At 36.9% G+C, this 27,209-nt stretch overlaps 1 protein-coding gene across 2 annotated transcripts in view; it reads left to right on the top strand.

Moving 5' to 3' along the window:
- cntn5 (contactin 5) overlaps positions 1-27,209 on the top strand; it is a 330,742-nt gene that overhangs the window by 280,755 nt on the left and 22,778 nt on the right. The window contains exons 13-17 of one of the 2 annotated variants that reach the window (XM_055173819.2): positions 3,676-3,803; positions 4,293-4,468; positions 12,913-13,030; positions 15,345-15,503; positions 23,469-23,618. In XM_055173819.2, the coding sequence (XP_055029794.2) occupies positions 3,676-3,803; positions 4,293-4,468; positions 12,913-13,030; positions 15,345-15,503; positions 23,469-23,618 (731 nt within the window). Of the gene's footprint in view, positions 1-3,675; positions 3,804-4,292; positions 4,469-12,909; positions 13,031-15,344; positions 15,504-23,468; positions 23,619-27,209 lie in introns of both variants that reach the window. The other variant, XM_055173818.2, reaches the window with a different exon arrangement.

Genomic DNA, 27,209 nt, shown 5'->3' with positions numbered 1-27,209 from the left:
AGGGTGACGCAGCCTGTCTCGCGAAACTTTCGAACACGCCCTATAAACCCTTTTAAATATATATATATTCATTAATTATTACCATTTGAAAGTAGCGCAGTAACGCCGCCGAATGTAGCGAAGTAAAAGTACCGTTTTTTCACTAGATATGTACTTGAGTAAGAGTAAAAAGTACCTATCCTTAAATTTACTCTAAAAGTACTAGTTACACAAAAAATGTACTCAAGTACATGTAACGAAGTAAATGTAATTCGTTACTACCCACCTCTGCTCGGGACACAATCAACTTTGGCATAAAGCGGTGGGGACATCTTTCACACGCAAATTACGCAAGTGGGGCTGCTGTGAGTAGGCTACTGCCAGCATAGGGACAGCAGCAACCGTCAACCGTGGCATGAGAACACCGGCCCTTGTGGCCAAAAAAAACAGACTGGCCCACCGGGAATTCTCCCTGTCCTCCCTATGGACAATCCGGGCCTGTGTGTAGATGAGGTTAATGGGACCAAGGCACTGTGAGGCAAGGAAGGAAGCGGGGCTTAAAATGTTTCTTAACTTAAAACACATTTTTCCCATTTGTATGGTTTTACATCTTACGCAATTATTTAAGTTATATATTATTATATTATTTACAGTAGTGTGTTTTTAATGAAACTTGTCTATTATTGCACTATAGCGTACCTGTTTGGTGTCGGAGAATCGACAGTGCATTTAATTCTGGAGCAATTCTGTACCACTTTACCTATAATTACCTCAACATTGAGAGACAGTGAGGTGTGACAGCAGGAATTTGTAGAAAACCTAATTTTTGAGTCCCGAAAATGTACGTGTGAGAGTTTGGTTATAGAAAGCGTTTGTCACTTCTGTAAATAACTAAACTGCATGCAAACGTAGCTGTAAAAGACTTTAAAACCCGGACTGACAGCCATGTTTTGCTGCTGTGTAAACATGGCCATGTATTTATATTAACAATTTCCTTTAATAACATTTAAGGTGAAAGCATTGAGAGCCTGTTGCACAATGATTCGGTTCTTTAGAGCAAAACTCATTCAGTAATTTAAACCCCTTTATTGTGTTTCTCTGGACCTCAGACAAGAAATGAATTTGGTCTTTGTTTGAAGTTAATTCATTATATGAGGGCAGCACAAAGGTGCTCTCTAAAACTGTTCTCAGAACAGAGAAAGAGAGAGAGAGAGCGATGAGATTAAAGCTAGACTCTAGTTATCTCTGTTCAATTTAATTTGCCTTCCTGTTCTCTCTTGGATTTCAAAAGAATGAAATGTCATTAGGAGTATATCTCATCTTGACTTCCTCTCAATTAACAATATTCAGATTAAGGCGGTTTGACGCACAGTGTATTTGATCAAGTATATTGATCCGGTTTTCTTTCCTTACCAGCTCCAGCTTTTTCTGCCCTATCAGTGTGTTTGATTATTTTAATTATAGCTACAGTGTGAGATTTCTTTTATACAGCACTTCAGCAGACAATGGAAAGTTCATAAATATTTACAGAAGAAGTCTCAAAACCCTCTTGTGTGTGAAACTACTTTCGTAGGCCACTGATTCAAGATCTGTTAGTTTTAGAAAATGCATCCAAGCCTTCACGAACAACACCTTTTGTTTCTGTAAAAGGAACTTTTATCTACATCTGACGTGACGTCCACTAATTAAATAAATTATTTTGTTTTAATTTTTACTGCTTAATTGATACATCTCTCTTTCAATCAGATTTATGGAGTGGAACTGTTAAAAAAAAATGTAAAAAGTCAATTTCAGTGAACAATGTTTTAAATATTGTATTGTCAATGTAAATGTTTTAACAGCATAATTATTTTGATAGCATCAGTGTGCTAATCCTCATTGATGGACTGCTATCAGTCAGTTAACATTTTAAATGACTTTATTGATGATGTTATCTTTAAATCTAAAGTTTAATCAACATGAAGGACAAACACTTAACATTGTACCAATAGGTCTGATTTCTATCTGTTTATTTTGATTTCACCTGAATCACCTTATACATAAGGAATGCCTAAAAGTCTTCATTCATATTATTATTAGTCATGTATTATCAGTTATATGTTTGTGTTGGAGCTCATGACGCGTTGGTGATTATAAACGAAACAACTACTACAAACAAAAACCTTTAAACCTCCCAAAACATGTTACCATACTTTACGGACTATAGGCCGCATTGGAGTATAAGCCGCATCATTCAAAAATGCATCATTAAGCCAAGTTATGAAAAAAAAACACGGCCTATAGACCGAAAAAATACGGTAACTCATTCCCCGCCAGCATCTTTTGTGATTTTTACAAAAGTTTCACAAAATGCCTTCCAGGAAATTTTTCTTCTAAAAAAATATATAAACATACAAATATATCAAATGAAAGACCCTCTGCTTTTAAACAAACAAATGGGGAAAAAAACTTTTATCCTATCTATATTTTTCTATGATTATAAACTCTTAAATATGGGTATTTTTCTTTAAAAAATATTTTTTAGCAAAAAATTGAAATAATTGCATTTTTGTAAAGAAATTTTTTTAGAGATCAGGCTCAGAACGATTATCAAAACATACACAGAGTTTCGAATTAGTAAATAACGTTTTGGCTTCAGTTTTTTCATAAATCAGTAACCATCTAGCAGATAATCGCGATATTGCAGATTAACACAAAAATTAAGCAGGAACACATTTTTTATGCAAATGTTTTCTCTTAAGTGACGAGATAACTCATCAATGACGGGGAAAGAGTTAATCTTGAGTACTTGAGATCAGCTGTAACGATTCTTTCCTAATAAACCTGACCCCCTTGAGGTGTACCATGGGCAGAGCGGGTCACAAGTATGCAACACACACAAAACATTATCTCACTATCTCTGGATAACTTATGATTCACTGCATGTTCGTGTGGTTTACATTAAATGCACTTGCGTGACAACTGCCAGCAAAACACAGTTATTTGATGCAGTTTTAATTACTGTACCACCTGCGACTCATGAGCTGGTTGGGAACGCCCCATTTCAACAAAATCCAGTGTTAAACAAACACAAGCACTAATACCCCGAATAAACAACCTATATCCATTTGTTCCATAAGGCTGGGTTAATTGGGAAGCAAAACAAGCTTAAATGTCCCCCACAAACAACAACACACTTCTTTGATGACGTTGATTTCGTGTCAGCTATTGGTTGGTTTGTGTGCGCTATTCTGGTTAAAGTGCCCATATAAGGACTTCCACTGTACTTCCTGCACTGAAATGGAACATGTCAATGGCGTGGAAAAAGTTAAAATATGAACATTGTTAAGTGTTTGCTCTGTTCTAATTGTGTGACGTTCAGATACAATGGTTCTTGATATTGAATTGCTATATACTGTATACTGTAGTTTAGCAGGAAAATAGCAGGGAAACCATAATGCTAGAAACACTAAGGTCATAGATTCATTTTCCCAGCAAATACACATACTGATAAAATGCATAGCAGTAAAAAAGCGACTTAACGCAAACATGGAAATAAATCATGTTGTTTATAAAATAGTTTTTTACCTTGTAAAGACTTCAATACAAGCTTGTTGGAGTCATTTTGTTTATTCAGGCAAATCTGTTTATTTTCATGAAGGAGTGAGTAAATATTTTCATTTGACAGATGAATTACATCCCTCTATTTTTTTACAGGATCACGTTGCTTCGCAACAACACCCTGCGCATCATTAACTCCAGCCGCACAGACGAGGGAAACTACGTGTGCAGGGCTGAAAACCAGTTCGGATCAGCCGAGTTAATGACTGTGCTCCTGGTGAAAGGTAACAGATCCATCGGTCTAAACTCAGCTTATGGTTAACAGCACCCAACCAAACACAGCACTACCCGCTTGATCCAGATAAAAGAATAGATCAATGTAGCTGATCAATGAGGGTTTAAACGGCCATTCAGAAATCCACTGCCTATGGTTTATTGATTGTTTAGGAGGTTGTTCTTCACCAAACAAGCAACCTGATCTCACAAAATACGTAAAATAGTCACGCATTATTTTGCTCAGTTTTGCGTGTCATTGTCACGTATTTTCACCATTTTACGTGCCCGTGCCACGCATTTCTTTTCTGTGTCAGTTTCACGTATTGGTTACTCAACTGTTTTTCCTATTTTCTTACATTTGTCGCTTTTTTGATAATAGTATAAAGTTTTTATATCAAATGATCTGATGATGTTCTCTCCTCAGAGTTTGATGCACACACATGCAGATTATCTTGGTGTCATGGTGCGCTGGTGACAAGCACGTGTTCTTGTTTCAGAGCCCATGCGGGTGGAGTTGAGCCCCATCCGGGTGGAGGTTACGGTGGGAGAGAGTGTGGTGCTCAGCTGTAAGGTCACCCATGACCCCTCTCTGGATGTGTCCTTCCTCTGGCTGCTCAATAACCAGCCGCTCAACGCTCAGCATGAGGGCGGTCACTTTGAGTCCATTCAAACAGTAAGATCTTTTATTCAATACAGCTTTGTCTCTCTGATCTTCTGCTGATGTTGTAGGTGACATTCGATCTCAACGAACCTACTGTATTGGTATTTTGTGTTGGTCGTTGTGTGGATTGTTATATCATCTTATTTCGTGGCTCGTTGGAATGCTTGATTCTGATTGGCCAGTCGCGACATTTGCAGGTTTGTTATTCCCAGATAACTGCTTAACACTAATAACACGGTATCCCGGATGCTGCAAAGTTTAATATTACACAAAAATTAAAGGAATATTTCATTTTCTTAAAAGAAAAATCCAAATAATTTACTCACCACCATGTCATCCAAAATGTTGATGTCTTTCTTTGTTCAGTCGAGAAGAAATTATGTTTTTTGAGAAAAACATTGCAGGATTTTTCTAATTTTAATGGACTTTAATAGACACCAACAATTAACACTTAACACGTAACAGTTTTTTTCAACGGAGTTTCAAAGGACTATAAACAATCCCAAACGAGGCATAAGGGTCTTATCTAGCAAAACGATTGTCATTCTTGACAAGAAAAACAACAAATACGCTCTTTCAAACCACAACTTCTCATCCAGATCCGGTCCAGCGCGACCTCACGTAAACGCGTAGTGACGTAGGGAGGTCACGTGTTACATATATAAAACGTACATTTGCGGACCATTTTAAACAATAAACTGACACAAAGACATTCATTAGTATCATTTATACCACGGGTCTGTTGAATGCTGCATTCTGATTGGCTGAGAAATGTTCTATGGGTGTTGATTATTTTTCTGTAAACCGCACACCTATCTTTTCAAATGTCTTAAAAATAGGCACCACCGGTTTGTGGTAACCGTGGTATAAGCGGAATAATTGACTCCGGTCCTTTGAATTATTTGAAAATAATGCACACCTGCGGTGTAACGGCACTCCGCTTCGCGTCGTGCCGCATTACCACCTTGGTGTGCATTATTTTCTTACAATTCAATGGCCCGTCGTCAATTATTCCTTACTTCACATACAAAATTGTCGGAACGGTCCTCTTTCTCAAAACTTGTAAACACTGGGGCGGAGTTTCGCGTTCGTCTTCTGTGACCTCTTGATGTCATGACGTATTGCGTGGGGTCACGCTGGCGCATCACGACCAGATCTAGATGAGATATTTGTTATTTTTCTTGTCAAAAATGACAATCGTTTCGCTAGATAAGACACTTATGCCTCGTTTGGGATAGTTTATAGTCCTTTGAAACTCTGTTGAAAAAAACTGTTACGTGTTGAGTTAAGTGTTAATGGTTGGTGTCTATTAAAGTCCATTAAAATGAGAAAAATCCTGCAATGTTTTCCTCAAAAAACATAATTTCTTCTCGACTGAACAAAGAAAGACATCAACATTTTGGATGACATGGTGGTGAGTAAATTATCTGGATTTTTCTTTTAAGAAAATGGAATATTCCTTTAAATATAACAAATATGACATTATATTTACAAATTATTATTAAACCAAATAGTGTGTTTGTGACATTTGAATGTCTAATTCTCATGTTTTATCTGCTTAAAAATTGCCACTTTTTATTTTGTGCCACCATACTTACTCATGTAACTACTCATGTAAGAGTCTTTAAATAGGGAAACATGGAAGTGTTTGGTGGCTTCTAAATTAATCCCTGTTTGGATCCTAAGGAATGAATGTGGTTAGGCTAAATGCTAACACATTCACAACGTGCTGTACAAAGATTAAGTGCATGCATTGAAAAAAGATAGGGATGTATTAATTTGTCTAAATTGAGGTAAGAACATAGTAAAATATTGAAAAATTGTGGTGTTTTCCTTTAAGTGTTGGTATCAGTATTATTATTAACCTGATTAGGCAGATTAAACCAATATATTAATAGTGCATTGTTATGATACAGAAGCTGTCTTTGTGATAGTAGCTTTTAAAAAAGTTCCTAATATGCACCATTTACTGTACTATAGGTACAGATATGTATATATTTGGTATTAATATGTACATTTGAGGTACTAATGTTACTAATGATACAAGGGTACTGACCCAGTGACATCTTTGTAGTTTTTTCCGAAAGTGTATTTTGTTATAGCAGTAAACACATCGCTCATTGGCAAAAACCTATAAAAATGCATCTCCAAAAATGTCTATATCACTATGGTATATATTTTTTTATGTTTGGGGGGTATACTGTACCCCTTTTTCACACCAATATATAACTGCTGTCATTACTGTTGAAAAGAGTATCATAACTCAATCTTCAATCTGTTACTCCTGCACAGATGGAGTCGCAGTTACTTATTTTAGGCATGCCACCTTGCACCAAATCCTGCTTTACCTCGAATGAGAATCAATCCAGCTAAAGGTCAGGCAGGGCTACATGTCATCATGATGAAAGACCCACTGTGAATCACACCATCATGTTTATCAGAGTCTCAAAGGAGCATCAGCCCCGCGCCCCTCCACCTTCCCGGCTGGATTTAGGGCCGTCTATGATTAGAGAGCATCAACAGGCGTTCTGCCACCACAAAACCAACCAATGAAATGATTTTACACGCTCAGATGTTTGTTCGCTTCAGGATTGCTTTGATTTTCTTTTCCAGAGCTACTGGTTGCATTGTGCCAGAACAAACAAGTAAATACTTCAAAAAGGCAACTGAAGGAGAAAAATCTGTTGGATTTCAAAATGAGCTTTAATGAGTTTTTTATGCATAGAGGCTTGCTTGAAAGATGCTTTTATACAAAAAATAATACAAAATATGTACAAATATGGCATATCTCGTCCACAGATGTCGCAGACCTAAAATACGGTTAAGATGTCAAGCGCCAATTTAATTGGCTCGCTTTACGCAGTTTCACGAATGCCACGAAGGTCACAGGTTTTCATCGGTCTGCCAGATTAAAAACTAAACTAAACAAACTAAAACAAAAGATGTAATTTCAATGTCTCTTAATGCACTTCTGAGGATAAACAAGTCACTAGATTTACCAAGGAAATACCAAGTATGTAAGAGTCGTTACTTTAAAGAGCCAGTAAGATGCAAATTTTAAGCGTCCTATCACTGTTTATAAGCCCCGGACAACAGGTTTAAATGCATGCAAGGTCAAAAAACACTGTAATTTTCTCATTTTCACATTTAAAACTACCCCTTTTCTCAGAGATCCCCAAACGATTCGTGCAAAGCCGTTCAAAGACTCAGTCTGCCTAAACCCCACCTTTTAGTAGCATACTCTGCTCTGATTGGTCAATCTGGGAGACCACACTGGGCACTCTCCGCCCAGACCACAGATCAGTGGCACAGACCAACAAAAGTGCAACATGTATTGACCTAGTGCTAACATAATTTACTGAAAAGACATTATCAACATCAATACACATCATTCATCATTAATCATAAAAACGATGACAGAAACTAAAATTTTTACACTGATTTAAGCATTTATGTAAGCTAACCGGGTCATAGCAAAACCTTAAGTGCAACATGCCTTAGCCGCTTGCTAACATGACTCCCTGACAGTATATTAAGAGTTTAAACCCTGCTGAAAAAAAACAGCATGGACCACCTGGTCTATGCTGGTTTGATGCTGGTTTAGCTGGTGGTCACCAGCATACCAGCACCAAAACACAACATATGCTGGTGCTAATGCTGGTTTGGTGCTGGTTTAGCTGGCGCTAATACTGGTTTGGTGCTGTTTAGCTGGTGCTAATGCTGGTGCTGATGCTGGTTTAGCTGGTGTTCACTAGCAAACCAGCACCAAAACACAACATGTGCTGTTCTTGCTGGTATGCTGTTTTTTCAGCAGGGAACACCGACATCAGTACACATCATTCATCATTAATCCAAGCAATAAAAATGACGACAGACACTAACATTTTACACTCATTTAAGCAAGTATGTAAGCTAACCAGACCATAGCAAAAATGTAAACACAAGTGCACATACATTAGTCGCTTGCTAACGTGACTCCCTGACAGGATATTAATAGTTTAAACAACAACATCATAAGACATTACAGTAAACTAGACATTTTAGAACACTCGGGGGAAAAGAAACACATAATGTAATAATCATACTTACAGGTTCTGATTAGGAGACGCATGTTGTTCCAAATAAAGTGAGTACTGAAACATCTTTCATTGCCAAACGTTTAGTAAATCCCTCCTTGAAAAAGTAATTTTAACCACTGATTCTTCATATCTTCATCATTTGGTAGTGAAAACCACACAAACTAAAAACACAGCATGATATGATGTTTACACACTAACTAGCAGAAGTGTCTGTGGGCAGGTCATAGTTCGGGCAAGGCTGTAGGTGGAGATTATTATACAAAATGTTGGTATTACGTGGATAAAGTCAGGCAGGAGATTCAATCCATATGACGACTCGTTTCAGGGATTCAGAGTCGACTCCCTACTTTAGAAGCCAATAACTTTATTAATCGTGCACTTTTTGGTTCAACTCCTTTCACATTGTTTACATTGATGGCCAGCTACATGACACACTGCAATACAGGTCAGTTTTAGATTTTGGATCTGTGTGGCTCTTTAAATCTTTGAACAATTGAAGACACACGTGTGCATACCTTTATCACATACATTACAAGATTAGCCTTAATGTATAGTTATGGTTATCAGTATAGGTAATAAATTAGTTTCCCATTCTAAACAAAGCTTAGATTTCTACTAGCCTTAACTTTAACATGCTTCCCCGAATCTCCTCTCTGCTGGTATTTAGTGATCTTATATGAATGGATCACTCCTAAAATACAAGGATCACAAGTTAAATACAAGTTTTGTTATCTCAGTATCAGATTATGAGCATATTAAATTCCTCCCTTAGGCTGACAGCGTTGTTTGGTTGCCTTCACAGTGGAACTTTTTTTTTAGATTTACTGCATAATGTAAAGACCATTCTGTGAAAATATAACCTTGATATATTTAATATTGACTGAGTAAGGTCATATCAAATATTTATGAAATCAAACTTTGACCCTCATAATCTCAAATCATTAGAATAGCCTGAATTTCACAGACAGGGTCACATATGATGTGTTAGTCTGGGTTGTGGGAATTACAGTACAGTATTTCATAAGGCCTCAAAGGGGTTAATTGCTGGTTGTATAGCAGCTAAAATGCTGTTTGGGTCGTTAAGTTTTGAGTTAAATAATTTATTGTAACATTAAGTTTACAAATCGTCTGTTTATTGTCTTTTTTTACATTTAATTTAGCACATGCATATAAATGAGAAATGCTCTGCGATTCATGCAAAGGAGACAGTAATGAGTAGTGCCTCAATCCATGTTGAGCAAATTCCTTTCAGTTCACACAAACACAGAATGTTTAATTGGAAATTGAATTGGAATGACATCAAGTGAAATTTACATCAACACAGTCAACACAAGAATTCCATTTGTCCGACACAACAAACTAGATATGACAGACAGTCATCATAAAAGTACACTCTTAAATGGCTGGGTTATTTTCAACCCAGCATTGGGCCAAATAAAGACGAGTTTTGTAATTAAGCTTGGTTTGACCCTCATTGTTGTGTCAAATATAAATATTTTCTGGGTTATTTAACCCAGCAACTGGGCTCGACTATTTTGAAAAAGTGTTGGCCCCCTTTTTATTTTTTTGCATGTTTGTCACACGTTAATGTATCAGATCATGAAGCAAGTTTAAATATTAATCAAAGATAACACAAGTAAGCACAACATGCATTGTGAATTGAAAACAAAATCCAAACCCACATGGGCCTGTGTAATAAAGTGCTGGCCCTCCTCCCGTTAAAACAACTTAACTGTGGTTTATCACCAGACTGATCTCACGGAAAGTCGTGTTATAGTCACTCAAAATTTGATCAATTTATTTGTGTCCATGCCGCGAAATTCCGATTTTTTTGTGCCTTGAGCACGAATGTCTTTTTCTTGTCATTTTATGTATTGTTTTCTCATTGTTTTTTCATATTTTCTTACCATTGTCGCTTGGGGTTGGGGTTAGAATCACTTTCTGTTACATTTTTAGACATCCAAACCCAAACCTCAAATCTAACCCCAACCCCAAGTGACAATGGGGGGGAATGACAAAATAATACATAAAATGACACAAAAAAAGTTGTGCCATGGACAAGAGAAACTATTTATAGAAATTTACACGAAAAGGCACAAAAAAATCTGAATTTCGTGCCATGGACAAGAATAAATTGATAAATATACTGTAACACGACTTTCCATGAGATCATGTTGATTATCACACCTAAGTTCAGTTTCTCTATCCACTCCTAGGCCTGATTACTGCCACACCTGTTCGCAATCAAAACAAATCACTTAGACCTGCCTGACAAAGTGAAGTAGACCTCAAGAAGATCCTCAAAAGCTACACATCATGTTGAGATCCAAAGAATTTCAGGAACAAATACGTAAGAAAGTAATTTGAGATCTATCAATCTAGAAAAGGTTTTAAAGCCATTTCCAAAGCTTTGGGACTCCAGTTAAGCACAGTGAACATAATTCACAAATGGCAAAAACATGGAACAGTGGCGAACCTTCCCAGGTGTGGCCGGCCGACGGAAATTACCCCAAGAGTGCAGCAACAACTCGTCCAAGAGGGAAAAAAACACATAAACTTTCAAAAAACTGCAGGCCTCACTTGTCTCAGTTAGGGTCAGTGTTCATGACTCCACCATAAGAAAGAGACTGGGAATAAATGGTTCCAAGACGAAAACCACTGCTGAACAATAAGAACATAATAGCGTGTCTCAGTTTTGCCAGAAAACATCTTGATGATCTCCAAGACTTTTGGGAAAATACTCTATGGACTAACGAGACAAAGTTAAACTTTTTGGAAGGTGTGTGTCCCATTACGTCGGGCGTAAACAGAAAAAGATACCAACAGTAAAATATGGTGGTGGTACTGTGATGGTCTGAGGCTGTTTTGCTGATTCAGGACCTGGAAGACTTGATTAATGGAACCATGAATTCTGCTGTCTACCAAAAAATCCTGAAGGATAATGTCCGCCCATCTGTTCTTGACCTCAAGCTGAAGCGAACTTAGGTTCTGCAGCAGGACAATGATCCAAAACACACCAGCAAGTCTACCTCTGAATGGCTAAAGAAAAACAAAATGGAGACTTTGGAGTGGCCTCAAAGTCATTACCTCAATTCTATTGAGATGCTGTGGTTCATGCTCGAAAACCCTCTAATGTGGCTGAATTACAACAATTCTGCAAAGATGAGTGGACCAAAATTCCTCCACAGCGCTGTAACAGACTCACAAACACTTGATTGCAGTTGTTGCTGCTAAGGGTGGCCCAACCTGTTTTGGGTTTAGGGGTAAAAAACTTTTTCACACCGAGCCATGTGTGTTTGGGTTTTGTTTTCCTTTTATAATAAAAATAAACTGGTATGGCCCACACGCTGACAAAATTTTCATACAGAAGATATAAGCATTTTAAAACTATACTGTTCATTGCTATTTTATGTAAGCAAACGTCTTTAAATCTTACCTTAAGTGTTAGCTATTTAAATTTGTTCCAGTATATGTAAGGAAAATCCAAGCCTAGGTAGAAATGTAGATGAAACAACATTATAAAGCTTATTTTCTTTCATTTTGTATACCTTTCAGTAAGTTAGCACTTTAGCGCTTGTACACTGTAGAAGCATTGTGTTGTCTGATGTTTCTTTAAGATGTTAGAGATGTTTCTTCAAGGTTGTTCAGGTGGAGTTCATTACAGCCTTGCGGTACAATGTTTATTCCCACATTACAAAAGATATACTGAATTATTTATTGTACATATGTAGTTCTTAGCTGTATTCCCATTTGTGCAATATCTTCAAGTGCAAAACCACAGAAAGTGCCTATTCAGCAAACAGACCGAGAGAACGCTTGCTTTACCGGAATATCCAAGGCACATTTTCATCTTCTGTTTTAGTTTTTCTAAAGAAAGAGTAGTAGTTGGTTGTTTTGTATAACATGTTAGACAAAAGCAACACTTCTGAATGCACAACTGCAATTATATTGTCATAGAAATGGCTTTAATTATTTCATTATTTTCTTTATATTTGTTTCTTTTGATTTTGGGCTAAAAAATGACCCGTCACGAGCAAAGACGCCCCCGTTTTGACAGCACAAGCCAGACGAGGGTACGGCACCCAGCTGTCTGATTCATGTGCTGTAATTTTAATCAGGCTCTGTACTAAACAGCCGCCTGCAGACCTTGAATTATTCGCAGCATGGCCCGGGGCGTTTCTCATTTCCTCAGAAGAACAGATCGAGGAAAGTAATGGCAAACGTTCTCCTAAACCGAACAGGAATCTCTTAATCCTCACAAGCCAATAGAGACTGTAGCAGCAGCCTATTGCTCATGTGTCAAGCACTGCATGGATGTCTGTGTCTCTCCTTACCTCACTTCTCCCTTATGCCTTCTCTTTTGTCTCCATTTAGCAGTCTTCCACAGCAGACCTGATGATCAGGAGCATCCTTCTGAAGCATGCTGGGAAATACGGCTGCCGGGCACAGACGAGCGCAGACAGCGTGCTTGCTGAAGCCGAGCTGCTCGTAAGAGGTTGGTACATTAAAAAAGTCTGTCAACCTCAAGCTCGATTCTTAAAAAATTACAGGTAATAAATATTTTAAAGCAACATGTAACCTGAGTTATTTTCAACCCAACATTGAGTCAAAAAGGGACGAGCCCAGGCATTGGGTTAAATTAACCCAGAAAATGGTTATATTTGACCCAACAATGGGTTAAAACAACCCAGCACAACTCAGCATAGGTTAAATTACAACCCAAGGGGCTGGGCTCTTCCCTTTTTGACCCAACGCTGGGACACAATGCACCTCGATGTTAAAACAACATCTCATTTTTAAATTGTTCTTGCTATTCATGCGCTATGCATGAAATCGTAATCGTATACACCTGTGGCATTTGCACTTAATTTACCCGGGATCAAGGGCTTAGAGCGTTTCGTTTAAATGTTCCATGGGCTGAAACAACCCAGCATAGGTTTATTTATAACCCAATGGTTGGTTCTGTCCCATATTTACCCAACCTTGAGTTAAAACAACCCAACATGTAAAATCATATTTTGCAAATAAATTCCACTTTATGGTTAAATGTCATTAGATGTTGCCATATACGGATGAAAAATGTTTGCACCTAGGTGTTAAAAGTCATTTGGTTGTAACAAGGCCTTGCATTTGTGTATTTAATGAACAGTGTGTTAATTAACTGTGGTCTAACACAAATGAAAATAAGAAGCTTGATTTGCTCCTGTGCAAAACAAGTGCCAACACTTTAAAAATATATTTACATACAACACCATAACATTTCTCTAATAAGTTTCTCTGTGCATGAAATAGATAGCACAGTTCTGCCTAAAAACAAACACAATTATTGACATCCAAACTTTGCATTTTTCTATCCAACCCATTTATTCTTTTTTATTAAAATGTAAATTATTCCACGTGAAAATTATGCTACAAAAAATCATGTACCTCTTGCTTATGGCATGCAGTTATGGCTTGAACGAACAGTATGTCTAAACACAAGCTCTCCAATTGTATTGCAAATATATTGGACCATCCCAGGCTACCACAGAAAACAATGAACCGCAGACAAACTAGATTGCAGTTTGAATACAAAGGAATTTTCATTCATGTGATTTGCGATTGGCTGGCACGGGCCCAAGACATAGACTAGCGGCATCTCATAATTGCACATTGATTTCATGATATCCTTGGCTATTATCCTTACAAAGAAAAGTGTAATTTATCCTCTGCCTCACTGGAGCACCATTGATGTGTTCACGATGTGGGTCTGCACATCATGTGCTTAGCTCTGGCTCAGACAGAAAAACCTTTTTCATGGTCTCCATCCAGACCTAAAACAGAAGCTCTACCACTGCCAGTGGGATGCCATGCTGTGCATATTAATATGCTCAAATTCAAAAGCACATTCAGTGAAATCTCTTAACAAAGATGCATCTGTAAGTTTAACCCTTTGATTGATATATTGTAAATTGAACTGCACATGCATGGGGTTTCCAAATGTGCAAGCATTGCTTGCATTGCATACAAATAATAATAAACGTGTAGATAAACAGCATCTCTATTATTATAACAGAGTCTATAGCAATGAGTTATCTGGGTAATTTTATATATCGGTCCAGTCCAAAGATTTACTTAAAGGAGAAGTTCACCCCTAAAATGAAAAAGTACTGATTTACTCATCCCCATGTCATCCAAGATGTTTTTTTTTTCTTCAGGCGAACATAACTACAATTACATTGAATAATATCCTGTCTCTTCCTTGCTTAATAATGGCATTGACTGGGATCAGAGTTTCAAAGTGCAATCCTTCCATCATTAAAATAATCTATATATATAACCCCACATATAATATATAATAAATGTCTTCTAAGCTAAAACAATCATATTTTGAGCTTATAGTGCTATTTACAACGCATAACATACAATAACAACTGTAGATTTGAATATGCCACATGTGAAATCTCATTGGTTCTCGCCTGACTATGTGTTTCATCACAACTCATATGACGACCAGTATGGGTTATATATGAATTGATTTAATGATGAATGGATGCACGTTTGAAGCTCTGAATCGTTTTTCCCGGTTATTCTGATCTTGCTAACTTCTGTCGTCAAACAAAATATTACATTAACACATCCCACATTCGCACATTAACAACACCTGTTCGCTGTGCATGATGGGCTAATAAAAGCAGATTAAAGACTATTATTCCTGAACATCAGAAGAATTGATAAGAGGAAATTGTGAAGAAAACGCTGTTGTTGTTGTGGCATCTGTTGCTTCTCTATTAGATTATCTAAAATGATAGACATGTGTTTGTTTCTAGGTCCTCCTGGACCTCCTGGTGTTGTGATTGTAGAGGAGATCACAGATACCACAGCCACGCTGTCATGGAGCCACGGCGTTGATAACCACAGTCCCATTACCACCTACAACATACAGGCACGTAGCCCTTTCTCTCTGGGCTGGCAGACAGTGAAAACCGGTAATCACATCTCTGCACATCAATCTGAATTCTGTATGTGTTCGTGTGTGTGTGTGTGTGTGTGTGTGTTTCACTGTTATCCTAAATATGTTTAGACTTCCTGCTCTCTAATCCTCTGAATACCTCATTACTAGGTACATAAGGGCTCAGTCCAAATCTTTGGCCTTCAGCACAGCATGACTAATAATCTGTATCAATGCAGATCTCAGCTCAGGGACTTGATTTTATCCCCATCTGTTTATAAGGACGTGTGGCAGAGCCTAGTTGACCTCTGTTAAATGTCCGTTGTGCTTTTTTAAATGTCATTGGCTGAAATCAGATGACAAATTATTATGAAGGTCACTTGTAAGTTAACCTTCTCATCCACAGCCATTTTTGGGATATTCTGTCTATATTAACATCACAGTTAGTTGTTAAATAGCTTTAATTGGGCAGCTTAAATGAGTATTCCACATTTTTTTTATAATTACTCACCCCCATGTCATCCAAAATGTTGATATCGTTCTTTGTTCAGTTAAAAGAATGAAAGTTTTTTTAGCAAAATATTCCAGGATTTTTTTCCATATAGTGGACTTTAATGGACCTCAACAGTTTCAATGCAGCTTCAAAGGGCTCTAAATGATCCCAACCAAGAAATAAGGATGTTATTTTGCAGAACAAAAATTAGTACTTTTTAAAGACTACTACCTGTCTTGCACTAGTCGTGTGACGTGCCCGCGCGACCCTACATATTACACAATCATGTAGAAAGGTCATGCATGATGTATGCAAAACTACCACTCCAGTGTTCAGACGGTGTTGTATGTTAAATGATACTTATGAATGTCTTTGTTTCAGTTTATTGTTTAAAATGGTCCGCATGTGTACTTTTCACATATGTAACGTGTGACCTTTCGACGTGATTACACAATACGTAAGGTCCCGGTGGCGCATCACACGGCTAGTGCAAAATGAGAAGCTGTGGTTTAAAAGTACTTTTTATTTATTTATTTTGAGAAAATGATGTTCGTTTTGCTAGGTAAGACCCTTATGATTCGGTTGGGATCGTTTAGAGCCATTTAAAGCTGCAGTTTTAAACTGCATTGAAATTGTTGAGGACCACTAAATGTTTTACTCAAAAAACTTAATTTCTTTTTGACTGACCAAAGAACGACATAAACATCTTGGATGTTATGGGGTTAGTAAATTATCTGTATTTCTTACTGAACGTGGAGTAATTTTTAACATTTTTCAGATGTTATTTAAAAGCTTTTTGATGTGTTCTAACATAGACAGTCAGCAATGGATAACAGAAAAGTTTTATATAATGTTGAATCACTTTTCTTTACACTTCAGATGAGTGACTGAGAGACATGAGACATAATTAAGGCTTTAAGTGCTTAACCTGATCAGATCAGCAAAGAAGAGGTTAACATAAAACCTTCCAAACATTGTTATCAGTTCACTTTGCAAACAGTAAAAGCATAATAGCTGAATAGAGAGCATTTCAGGTCTAGAAATAAAGTCCATCAGACAGAAAAAGCAATCAGAGGACAGTCGTTTTCATTGAGAGTTGGCGATTCAAGGCTACATGAGTGACATTTGTGATGCTGTAAAATACAGCAAAGGTAGAGGCAGAGAATAAAAAGCAATATGAAATCGCGCAGTTTGAGGATGGGACGATTGGGGAGCCCAGATAGTAATCGGCAGTCTGATACATTTTATTATACCATTGGCTGTTGAATGCTTTATTTTGTTTGGTTGAGAAATGTTCCATGGGTATGCATTAGTTTCTGCTAAATGCACACCTGACCAGTCAAATGTCTGTCATGTTGTTTTTGTTAGTCCGTTATTACAGTTAACTATGCGAAGTGATATGGACCTGTAATGCGGTCAAAAGAGTTGCATGGAACTATGTTTGCCGTGCATTTCCCAGAAAATAATTGCACACATTTATCAGCCAATTAGGTTCAAGCATTTGATGGACCCGTAGTATAATGGCCAATATTCGGTATTGTTTTTTTTACAATATTGGTGATATTTCCAATTGTTAAAAAAAAATGGCAAATAGTTTAAAAACAGCCGATAGTCATGGCCAATATATACTGTCAATCAAAAGAGGACAGGGAAATGCAATGAATTTTAGCTCTGAGTATAGAAAATGTAAAGAAACATCACTAGTTTAATGTTCAATATTAATGGTTATTATATGAATGAATAACATTCAGAAAATATACACTGTAAAAAAAATTCCAAAGTAGAAATTGCAGCTGGGTTGCCGGTAACTTAACGTAGATTTACATTTATGTTTTTTACTGGCAACATTTTGTTCAAAGTTAAATGAACATTAAACATTTATAAGTCTTTGTCTTTACAGAGTAAAACTACAAAAACAGCATCAAGCAAAACATTCTGGGAAACAAAATCTGGAGCAAAAAAAAAAAGAAAAAGGTTGATGATGATTTCTGGGTCCCAGAGTGCTTTGCATGAAGCTGTTATTGTATAGTTTCATTCTGTAAAGATAAAGACTTGTTGATGTTTGGAATTTATTTAACTCTGAACAAACTCTTGCCAGTAAATAACATAAATTTAAATCTACGGTAAGTTACTGGCAACCAGCTGCCATAACAGTGTAATTTCTACTGAATTTTTTTACAGTGTAATCTTTAGAATTTTGTTAATGCTTATATAGTAATAATATTATATTTAGTTAATATGACCACCAAACTATCTGTATCGGCATCATTATCGTCTGATAGGAGTCAGAATAATCGTCTATCAGTGGAAATTTTTTATATCGGTGCATTTCTAAAAACTGACAACAACACACTAAATTAGGGGTGTCAAACGTTAAGTCCAGCAGGCCAAATCCGACCCACCCCCTAATTTTATGTTGTCCCCGAGAGCTTACAAATTATTTTATTGTTATTATAGGTTTATTTTTTGCAGGGTATTTGTTGCATTGATTTTTTTTAGCTGCATTAAAACCAATTTTATCTAATTAAGGAGTGATAAGAATATGACAGGAGATAGAATGAGCAAAGATCCCCGCCCTGCACTCTTCACACACACTGAAAAAAAATGATTAATTCAATTTACTCTATTTTTTAAAGGATAATTCCGGTATTTAACACTTTGAGTCTCATTTCTGGTTTGTTTTGGATGAACTACAGTGATGGACACAGAAATTTTGACAATGGGTCGTGTCTTGAGTTTTTGACTCGTTTAGAAGCGTCTCTTGACTGCTTCAGAATGGAAGTGAAGGCCCATGCACAAACATGTCATTAAAACAACACTTAACGTTCATTTTCAAAACTGTGCTACTCACCGAGTGGTTCGTGGTGTTCGTTGATGATTAAAAACAAGTTGTGTAGCGAAATACAGTTTCTGTCGTGTTTTATTTGGCATTTTGTAAAATTCCATTGCCTTCTCTGGAAGACTGTTTGCTCGCTGATATATCACTCCGCCGCCGGAAAAGGAAAAGGGACTGTTTACATGTGGTTGTTGTTTTTTCGCTCGGTTTCTCTCAGAATAAATTTTTCCCATATTTGTAGGGCTGGACCAGAATATTCGAATATTCGTTCCGTATTTTAGTTTTGGGATTCGAATATATATATATATAAATATTTTACAGCGTTAATGCAGAGCTTTTGCCAAGCAGGAAGTGCGCTTCACGCTCCCGCTCTATAGGTGGCGCAGAGAGACCAACATCCATAGCCAACAGCCACCAAACGCACACCAGTGGAAGAGATCGCCTCAAACGGAAAACGCGCTTCCTGCTTTGACATTCACGCTAATAATGTTGTAAATAACATTCAGTTTCTTGCAAAAACTGATTGATTTGCTTCACAAGACGTCAATATGTCACACGGAGTTATGGGGGATTACTGTTGTATTAGATATATATGCTTTAGCTCTTAAAGTGTACGGATCGGTTGACTTGCATGACGGAGCACTGGGGTTTCTGCAAAATATCTTCTTTATTGTTCTGCCGATGAAAAAAACATATTGGATGGTGTAAGTGTTAAAAATAAACTTGATTTTGAAAGTATGCTACCGTTTTATTACAGTTTGTTGGACCACGTTCATTCATGCTTCAGACTCAAATATAGAGCGGAAGTATATATGCGGTTGTGAGGTATCTGAAAAAATAGTTCCACTATAGCAAATAACACGGATTGAAATCATACATTGCGCCAATATATTTGTTTTTGGTCATCAACGAACACCATGAACCACTCGGTGAGTGGTACAGTTTTGAAAATGAACGTTAAATGTTGTTTTAATGACATTTTGTGCATGGCCATTGACTTCCATTCTGAAGCAGTCAAGAGACGCTTCTAAATGAGTCGAAAAGTCAAGACACGACCTATTGTCAAAATTTCTGTGTCCATCATTGTAGTTCATCCAAAACAAACCAGAAATGAGACTCAAAGTGTTAAATACCGGAATTATCCTTTAAGGTAAGTGGTTGCAATCAATTTATTTAAGCTACATTTAAACAAAAAATTAGAATAGTAAAATAAAATATTTTTTTTAAATGTAGCTTAAATAAATTGATTGCAACCACTTACCTTAAAAAATTGAGTAAATTTAATTAATCATTTTTTTCAGTGCAGTATAGTATCTGCTCTTTCTCTCTATCTCTCTTGTGCACTCATGCACATATTTATCAAAACAGATACAGAATGGCAAAAGGTTGGAATACCAAATCCTATCCAGCGAGGAAATGTTTTCCATCTCGTTTACACAAATGTTTTCCGAAGTCCAGCTGGGACTAGCTTACAACGCGTCTATTTCTGCTAAAATCTGATTTGAACCGATTAATTTGAATGACAATTGAAACCACTGATCTGTCCAACACTGAACTCATGGGACGTCTGTCACTCAGTCACTCAAAGCCAGGTAAAAAAAATCACAGCTTTTTTGCAAAGAGGACAAGAAATGATGACGGCGAAAGTGACAGGTATCTGTCTGATAAATGCATGGCCTATATATAATGTGATGGAGGTTGTAAAACTCTTTATTGGTATCTGAAAAAGCCTCTCATTTTATTACCTGAACCATGAAGAATGACAAAGAAATCGGAGAAAGTGCACACATACATTTATTTTAAAAATAATCTGTAGAATAATTTCACACTTTGTCATTATTTGTCCTGGGCTTACTTTCAAAGCTAGGTATTAATTGAGTTGCAGTATTAACAAAACCAGTAGTAATCGAATGCATTGTAATAAGAGTTGATGCATTCATATACAACCGGCCCTTTGAGAGCAACCGTAACTCTGATGTGGCCCGGGATGAAATTGAGTTTGACACCCCTGTGCTAAATAATGAGGTCACTGCAGCATCCAACTGTTTGAAAGGTTTAGGGTTGAAAGATAATGGAGTGAATTTGGGATGAATGTGGTCACAAAGGAATAGCAAGACAGAAAAGCGCAAAAATAGACAAGAAACAGATAAGGTAGAGCGAGTGGGGGGAGTTTATTATCTCAGGTTCTTTACAAGAGTTAACTGTAGACTGAAGTCGGCCCAGAGCTTTGGTTCACGGCCAGCTCCATCTCTCCACTAAAATTAGATGTGTTAGAATGAAGAGGCAGTCTTCTGGGCAAACACACATCTCCTATCTAAGGTTTCTCATGTATTGATTTAAACCATAAGTGAAATTGAATGCGGAAATTCACTTTACTAGAAGTGATGGAAACATTTTTCAATTACTTATTCAAAGCACAATTACTCAAAGTAACGGAAACTAAAGCACGGCGCGTATGGGCATCAATCTGGAAGTTGTTTAAGAGATGCAGGTTTTGCATCTGTGGCAGGTATTTGTTTTTTAAACCCACATCACTGCTGCAATTGTCCGTTCATCTGAATGATTTTGTATTTACTTGTTTGGTCCCTTTATTGAGCTTGAAAATAAAATGCTTTTAAAATTCAGTTCACCACGTACTACACTGTCAGAAAAAGGTCACTGGGGCGGTACTCTTCTAAAATGTACATGTTTGTACTTAAAGAGTGCATATTAGTACCTAAATGGTAGATATTAGGACCTTTGTTGAAATGTTGAAAAGTTAAAGAATTGAAATCAATGTTAGTTTAAAAGGTTTACTTGGTAAAGTGTGTTAGGACGTCGGTTTGATTGGTTGCTTTGTTTCTGTGTTTTCATTGTCTGTGTTTATGTTTCACAGCTCTGCTCATGCGCGTCTGTCATTTGGGTTCTTCATCAGCGTGATTTCCTACACCTGCGTCATCACACCTGTTAATTATTTACCCTTCGTTTGGTTGCTATATTAGTGCCCTTAGCCCTTTGTTCCCTGCGAGTTCGTCATTGTATGTGCCTTGCCATATCTCTTGTCCTGTCTAGTCTGTCCAGTTCCCAGTATTATATTACTCTAGTATCTATTCATTTTGTTATTTTATTTACCTCAAAATCTAGTTATTATTCATAGTTCTAGTTTATTTCTTTAGTTATTTTCCTTATTTTACCTGAGCTCTCTGCTGTCACTATCTGCCAGGATTACCCTCTGCCCTGCCTTCTCTGAGTGGTTGTCATCTCACTCTCCGCTGCAGCTTCGGCTGTTGTGCTGCCAGAGGCGCTGTCCAGCGTACCTACGCAGGGTTTGTGGCCGCGGTCCGACTTGCTCGGTTAAATTCTCCGCGGAAGTTAAATTATTCACCCTGTTATCGCGCAGTGGATTATTCACCCTGTCAACGCGCAGTGGATTACTCACCCTGACATCGCTCAGTGGATCTGTCACCCTGTCTCCAAGCAGTGGATTTCTCAGCTGGCCTTCGCTCATTGGAACTCTCACCCTGTCTACGCACAGCGGAAAATCTCACCCTGTCAACGCACAGCGGATCTTTCTCTCTGAATTATTTCCTATATTATTCACCCAAGCTCAGCCTTGTGGACACTGACTTCAATAAATAATTTTTCTGCAATTGGATCCTGTCTAAGTCTCTCTCTCTAGCCTGACAAAGTGTTTTAAATTAGGTTTAAAAATATCATGGGTAGCACTTTACAATAAGGTTGTATTTGTTGTTATTAGTAAATGCATTCGCTAACATGAAATAACAATGAACAATACCATTTCTCTTTTAATGCTGAAATTAAGATAAACTAAGAGTAATAAATGCTGTAGAAGTATTGTTCATCGTCAGTTTGTTTAAGCTAATGCATTAACTAATGTTAACAAATACAACCTTATTGTAAAGTTATCATATCATAAAACATAGTGTTTCTGTAGCTCAGTGGTTCTCAAACTTTTTCGGCATGCGCCCCCCCCTTGTATACAGTGCATACCTACGTGCCCCCCCCCCCAAGAAAATGTATGGCATAAAACATTCCAAAACTTAATATTTTAATATTACATTTTAGAATGTAGTGCTGTTGGTTGGTAGACTTATTTTTCTGAAATTTAAAGGCGGAGTCCACGATGTTTGTAAGCCAATGTTGATATTTGAAATCACCTAAACAAACACGCCCCTACCCCAATAGAATCTGGACCTTCTGTTGTTAGACCCGCCCCACACATACGCAACCCGGCAAGGATGTCAGTTAGTAGACACGCTCCTTACTGCTGATTGGCTATAAGTGTGTTTTGGAAGTCGGCCCGTCTCCTTTTCCAAAGCGTTTTTCAAACATCGTGGACTCCGCCTTTAATTACACAGAATTTAAAAATTAGTTTATTTTTAAAAAACGGGTCCCCCATGCCACCATCTCAGGGCCCGCCAGGGGGCATGGCCCCTAGCAGTATAGCATTGAATTAGCAGCACAAACGATCATGTACTGTATTCGATTCCCAGGGTACACACGTATTATAAAAGTCACTTTGTATTAAAGCATCTGCCAAATGTGTAAATCCAAAAAAAATATGGGACACTGAGTTGCCCTCAAGTGTATCTACACAGATCTCATCTTCAATGACGCTACATAACCGAAACCGTTTTCTGGCTCCTCACCACTTTTCTCCGCATAATCCTCAGATCCAGACCCGGTGACAGGAAGCATGGAATCCGCCATGGCGGTGGAGCTCAACCCCTGGGTGGAGTACGAATTTCGGGTGGTGGCCACAAACGGCATAGGAACGGGTGACCCGAGCGCCCCCTCCCGGGCGGTCCGCACTAAAGAAGCAGGTATCTGTTAAAAGCTCGCTCACCCGTGAATAACACTGAGCTAAATGTCCTCACACACAGAACTCTAAATAAATAAATGCTCTTCACACACACACATCGTTTATTCTCCACTCGAGGGATCGTGTAGCTGTGTTGTGACACATTTTTACCACTGCTGCCGCCCCGTCTGAATATCCAGGGTGACCCTGGTTCTATTTTAATTGGAGGAGAAGTGGAGACTAAGCCGCTTACATGAATTTAAACAAGTTTTGCGTGCGAGTCGAGGCAGAAAGGCACACGTGCCCTCAGGCAAAGAGGCTGCAGAATTCTCTATTTATATAAAACAGAAAGACGGCTTCAACACACATCCATTCAAAAACATTCAGCAGGGCCAGGCCTGTTGGCAGAGTCATAATACGTATATGAGCATAATGACAGCTTCTGCTTTATCTTCATTTAAAGCCGTTTGAATTATTGCCGTTGTCATGGTGTTATCATACGCCACCGGGCGTTTTACGCATTTTTGCTCGTGCAAAAAAATGAAAGACGTGTACTGTACTGTTGCTGCATGGTTTTCTCTAAGAAGTTATGCTTGTTATGTTTTCTTATTGACTTTAATTACCTGTTAATTATGAACAGTTAACAATGACCTTGTTATATACTGTACACAACTTGCATTTTTGTGTGCAGATTAAATAATTAATAAATACAGTTGTCCCAAAAAAATAAACATAGACACTTTCATGCATGAATGTGTTTCTGTGAGATAACATAATATTAAACCTATTGGCATGTGCAAACAAATTATTTTCGGATATGACTATAAGCAAACTGATCCCAGTTTGATTTTTAATGGATGTAACTTAGCATTTAGTCCATACTGATGTCTTAGTAGAGTAACTACAGGTGTAGTCAAATGTGTTGAATATAACTAGATTTGGCACTGCTTACTATGAGTAAGGGACAAAGCAACACTCAACTTATCCACTTTGGTGATTGAAGTCCCGCCTTTTAGATAAAAGAACCAATCAACAATCAATAATAACAAATAATTCTCTGCAGGAGCTGCTATGTACAAACTTGCTTGAGGCACTTGATGTGTTTTTAGTACAATTTGAGCTCATAACAAAAGTTGTGGTGCAGTTAATATCAGGTGCAATTGTTGCCCAGAGGCTTTGCAAACATAGCCGCTTAGTGGCACGACTTCCTATGTGTAGTTAATCACATAAAAGCAATAGTTTAGACAATAATGAACACTTTGTTACTATTTGCTTACCCTTGTGTCGTTCAAACCCCTGTTGGTTTTCTTTGTTTTTCGAAACCTAAACAGAACCACTTTTTATATATATATATATATAATTATTTTGTGGTGTTTGTTTACAATGTGAATGGATTGTGACTGACTCTTCAATCTTCAAAAGATTTGTGCCAAGTGTCTTGAAAGCATTCGAATGGGTTTGGTGAAAACAAACTAAAACGTAATTCATATTTTATAAATGTCTGGGGTTTGAACATCATGAGGGTGAATAAATAATGGTAACTTTTGCATTTTTGCATAAACAGAATGTGTCTATTAATCTTTTTTTAAACATTATTAGGTGGTTTTCCAGACAGGGTTTTTACTAAATGCATGTTTGAGTTGCCTTAATTTAAAAACACCTTGCATTAACATATGTTAACTAGGGCTGTCAAAAGATTAATCGCGATTAATCGGATACAAAATAAAAGTTTGTTTTGGTATAATATATGTATGTGCACTGTGTGTTATTATTTTATATATAAATACACACATACATGTATACATTTAAGAAAATGTTAAGTATGTATATATTTTTAATCTATATATAATATAAATATCAATATACACACACACATATATATACATGCATGTGTATGTATTTATTTATACAAATAATTACACACAGTGCACAGACATACTGTATATTATACCAAAACAAACTTTTATTTTGTATGCCATTACTCGCGATAAATCTTTTGTCAGCCCTAATCTTAACACATATATATTACATGTGCTAATATAACTCTGCTAAAAAAAAACAATAGACACCATTACAGAAATTCTATTGGTTTTATTGGGAATTTTATTGGTTCTAATGGAATATGGCCCAAAACACTACAGGGTATTGGTCTTTGTTGGTCTCTAATGGTATGTATAGACCATTTGTGTGTTTGAAAACAGAGATGACTTTTTTTTAGGCGGAGCCCAACTGGTGTCAGAAAGTGTCTCTGCAGTTGCGTTGTGAAGCGTTTTAGCATTAAACTGAGATTTTTATGGTTCCGGTGTTCTGTCGAAGTCTGTTTCTCTTTAGTGTAATGTTTCTTATAGCGTTTTCATCATGTTACGTTTATTTTTTAGATAAATTAAAAGTTTAAATGGCTTGGCTACTGATATGTGCATGTATGTAATGCATATGTATTGTTCTTTATTGGTAAACCAATTATTTTTACAGTATGAATCGCTAAAGTAACTGTATATAAGAGCAATACTCTCATGTATTCTATATAATATCATTTATTAAATAGTTCATTATTTTCCTATTTTCTATTATTTCTTCCTTATATTTATAGTCTACCTATTTGCTCTAAAATTATTATAAAACTATTATGTTAACATACAAATGAATATGCATAGGCTTGTTTATATATTAATAACACTTTACATCGTGTGTGTGTGCTATATTTATATATTTATTAAGTATGTAAACATAATAATTTTAGAACAAAGAGGAAGAAAACAAGACATAAGGTAAAAAGAAATAATAGAAAACGGAAAAAATATGAAATATTTAATAAATGGTGATATTATTGCTTTTTCAGTATAACCTATTCAAATCTAAAATCTTTCTAAATAAATTTTAAATGTAACGTTATAAAGACGCTATAAGAGACACATAGAGGGATCAGACTTCGACAGAACACCGAACACCTTCTCTAATGATTTTCTATTCTAATTATAAATCAATTTCCAGATGATTTTATTACTCCAGTCTGTCCGTTTATGGGCTTATTGCAAACATAAACACCGTTTATCTTCAAATGGTGTCTTCGATGACGGTATTCTATAAAAATGAAGGTCAATCTTTTTTTTGTAGTCCTATCTTGACACCTAACACCTCAACAAGATATTTTCTAGTGAGTTATCTTGCTTGTTTCACTTGTGTAATTCATGTCCACTGTTTTTCTGCCAACACATTGCACGCAGCCTGCAGTGACGTAACTGTGACGTCTACTCGCAAACGGTCTACTGGTTCTTTTGGTTCTGTGAATTGGTTCTAATTGAATATTGCCCAAAACACACAACAGTGTAGTGGTTTTAATGATAAAAGCTAATGGTTCCTATTGGTATTTTAATGGAAACCATTAGAATTTTCTGCAATGGTTTTATTGTTTTTTTTTTTCAGCAGGCCTAGTGTTGGATTAATCTTAACTTTGTCCAGAAAACTTTCACTAAATGTAATGTTTAACAATGCAAAGCCTAACAACTTTTATGTGAAATGTTTTTATTGAAACATGTTTTTCTATCTTTCCAATAATTTGCGAAATGACATTCATACATTAATGTGTGATTTAAATGTTTCTCCTTTGGTATAA

This window comes from Misgurnus anguillicaudatus, chromosome 15, assembly GCF_027580225.2.
Source record: "Misgurnus anguillicaudatus chromosome 15, ASM2758022v2, whole genome shotgun sequence".
Taxonomy (NCBI): domain Eukaryota; kingdom Metazoa; phylum Chordata; class Actinopteri; order Cypriniformes; family Cobitidae; genus Misgurnus; species Misgurnus anguillicaudatus.
The sequence above is the reverse complement of the archived record's forward strand: the minus strand, read 5'-3'. Positions and strand labels throughout refer to the sequence as shown.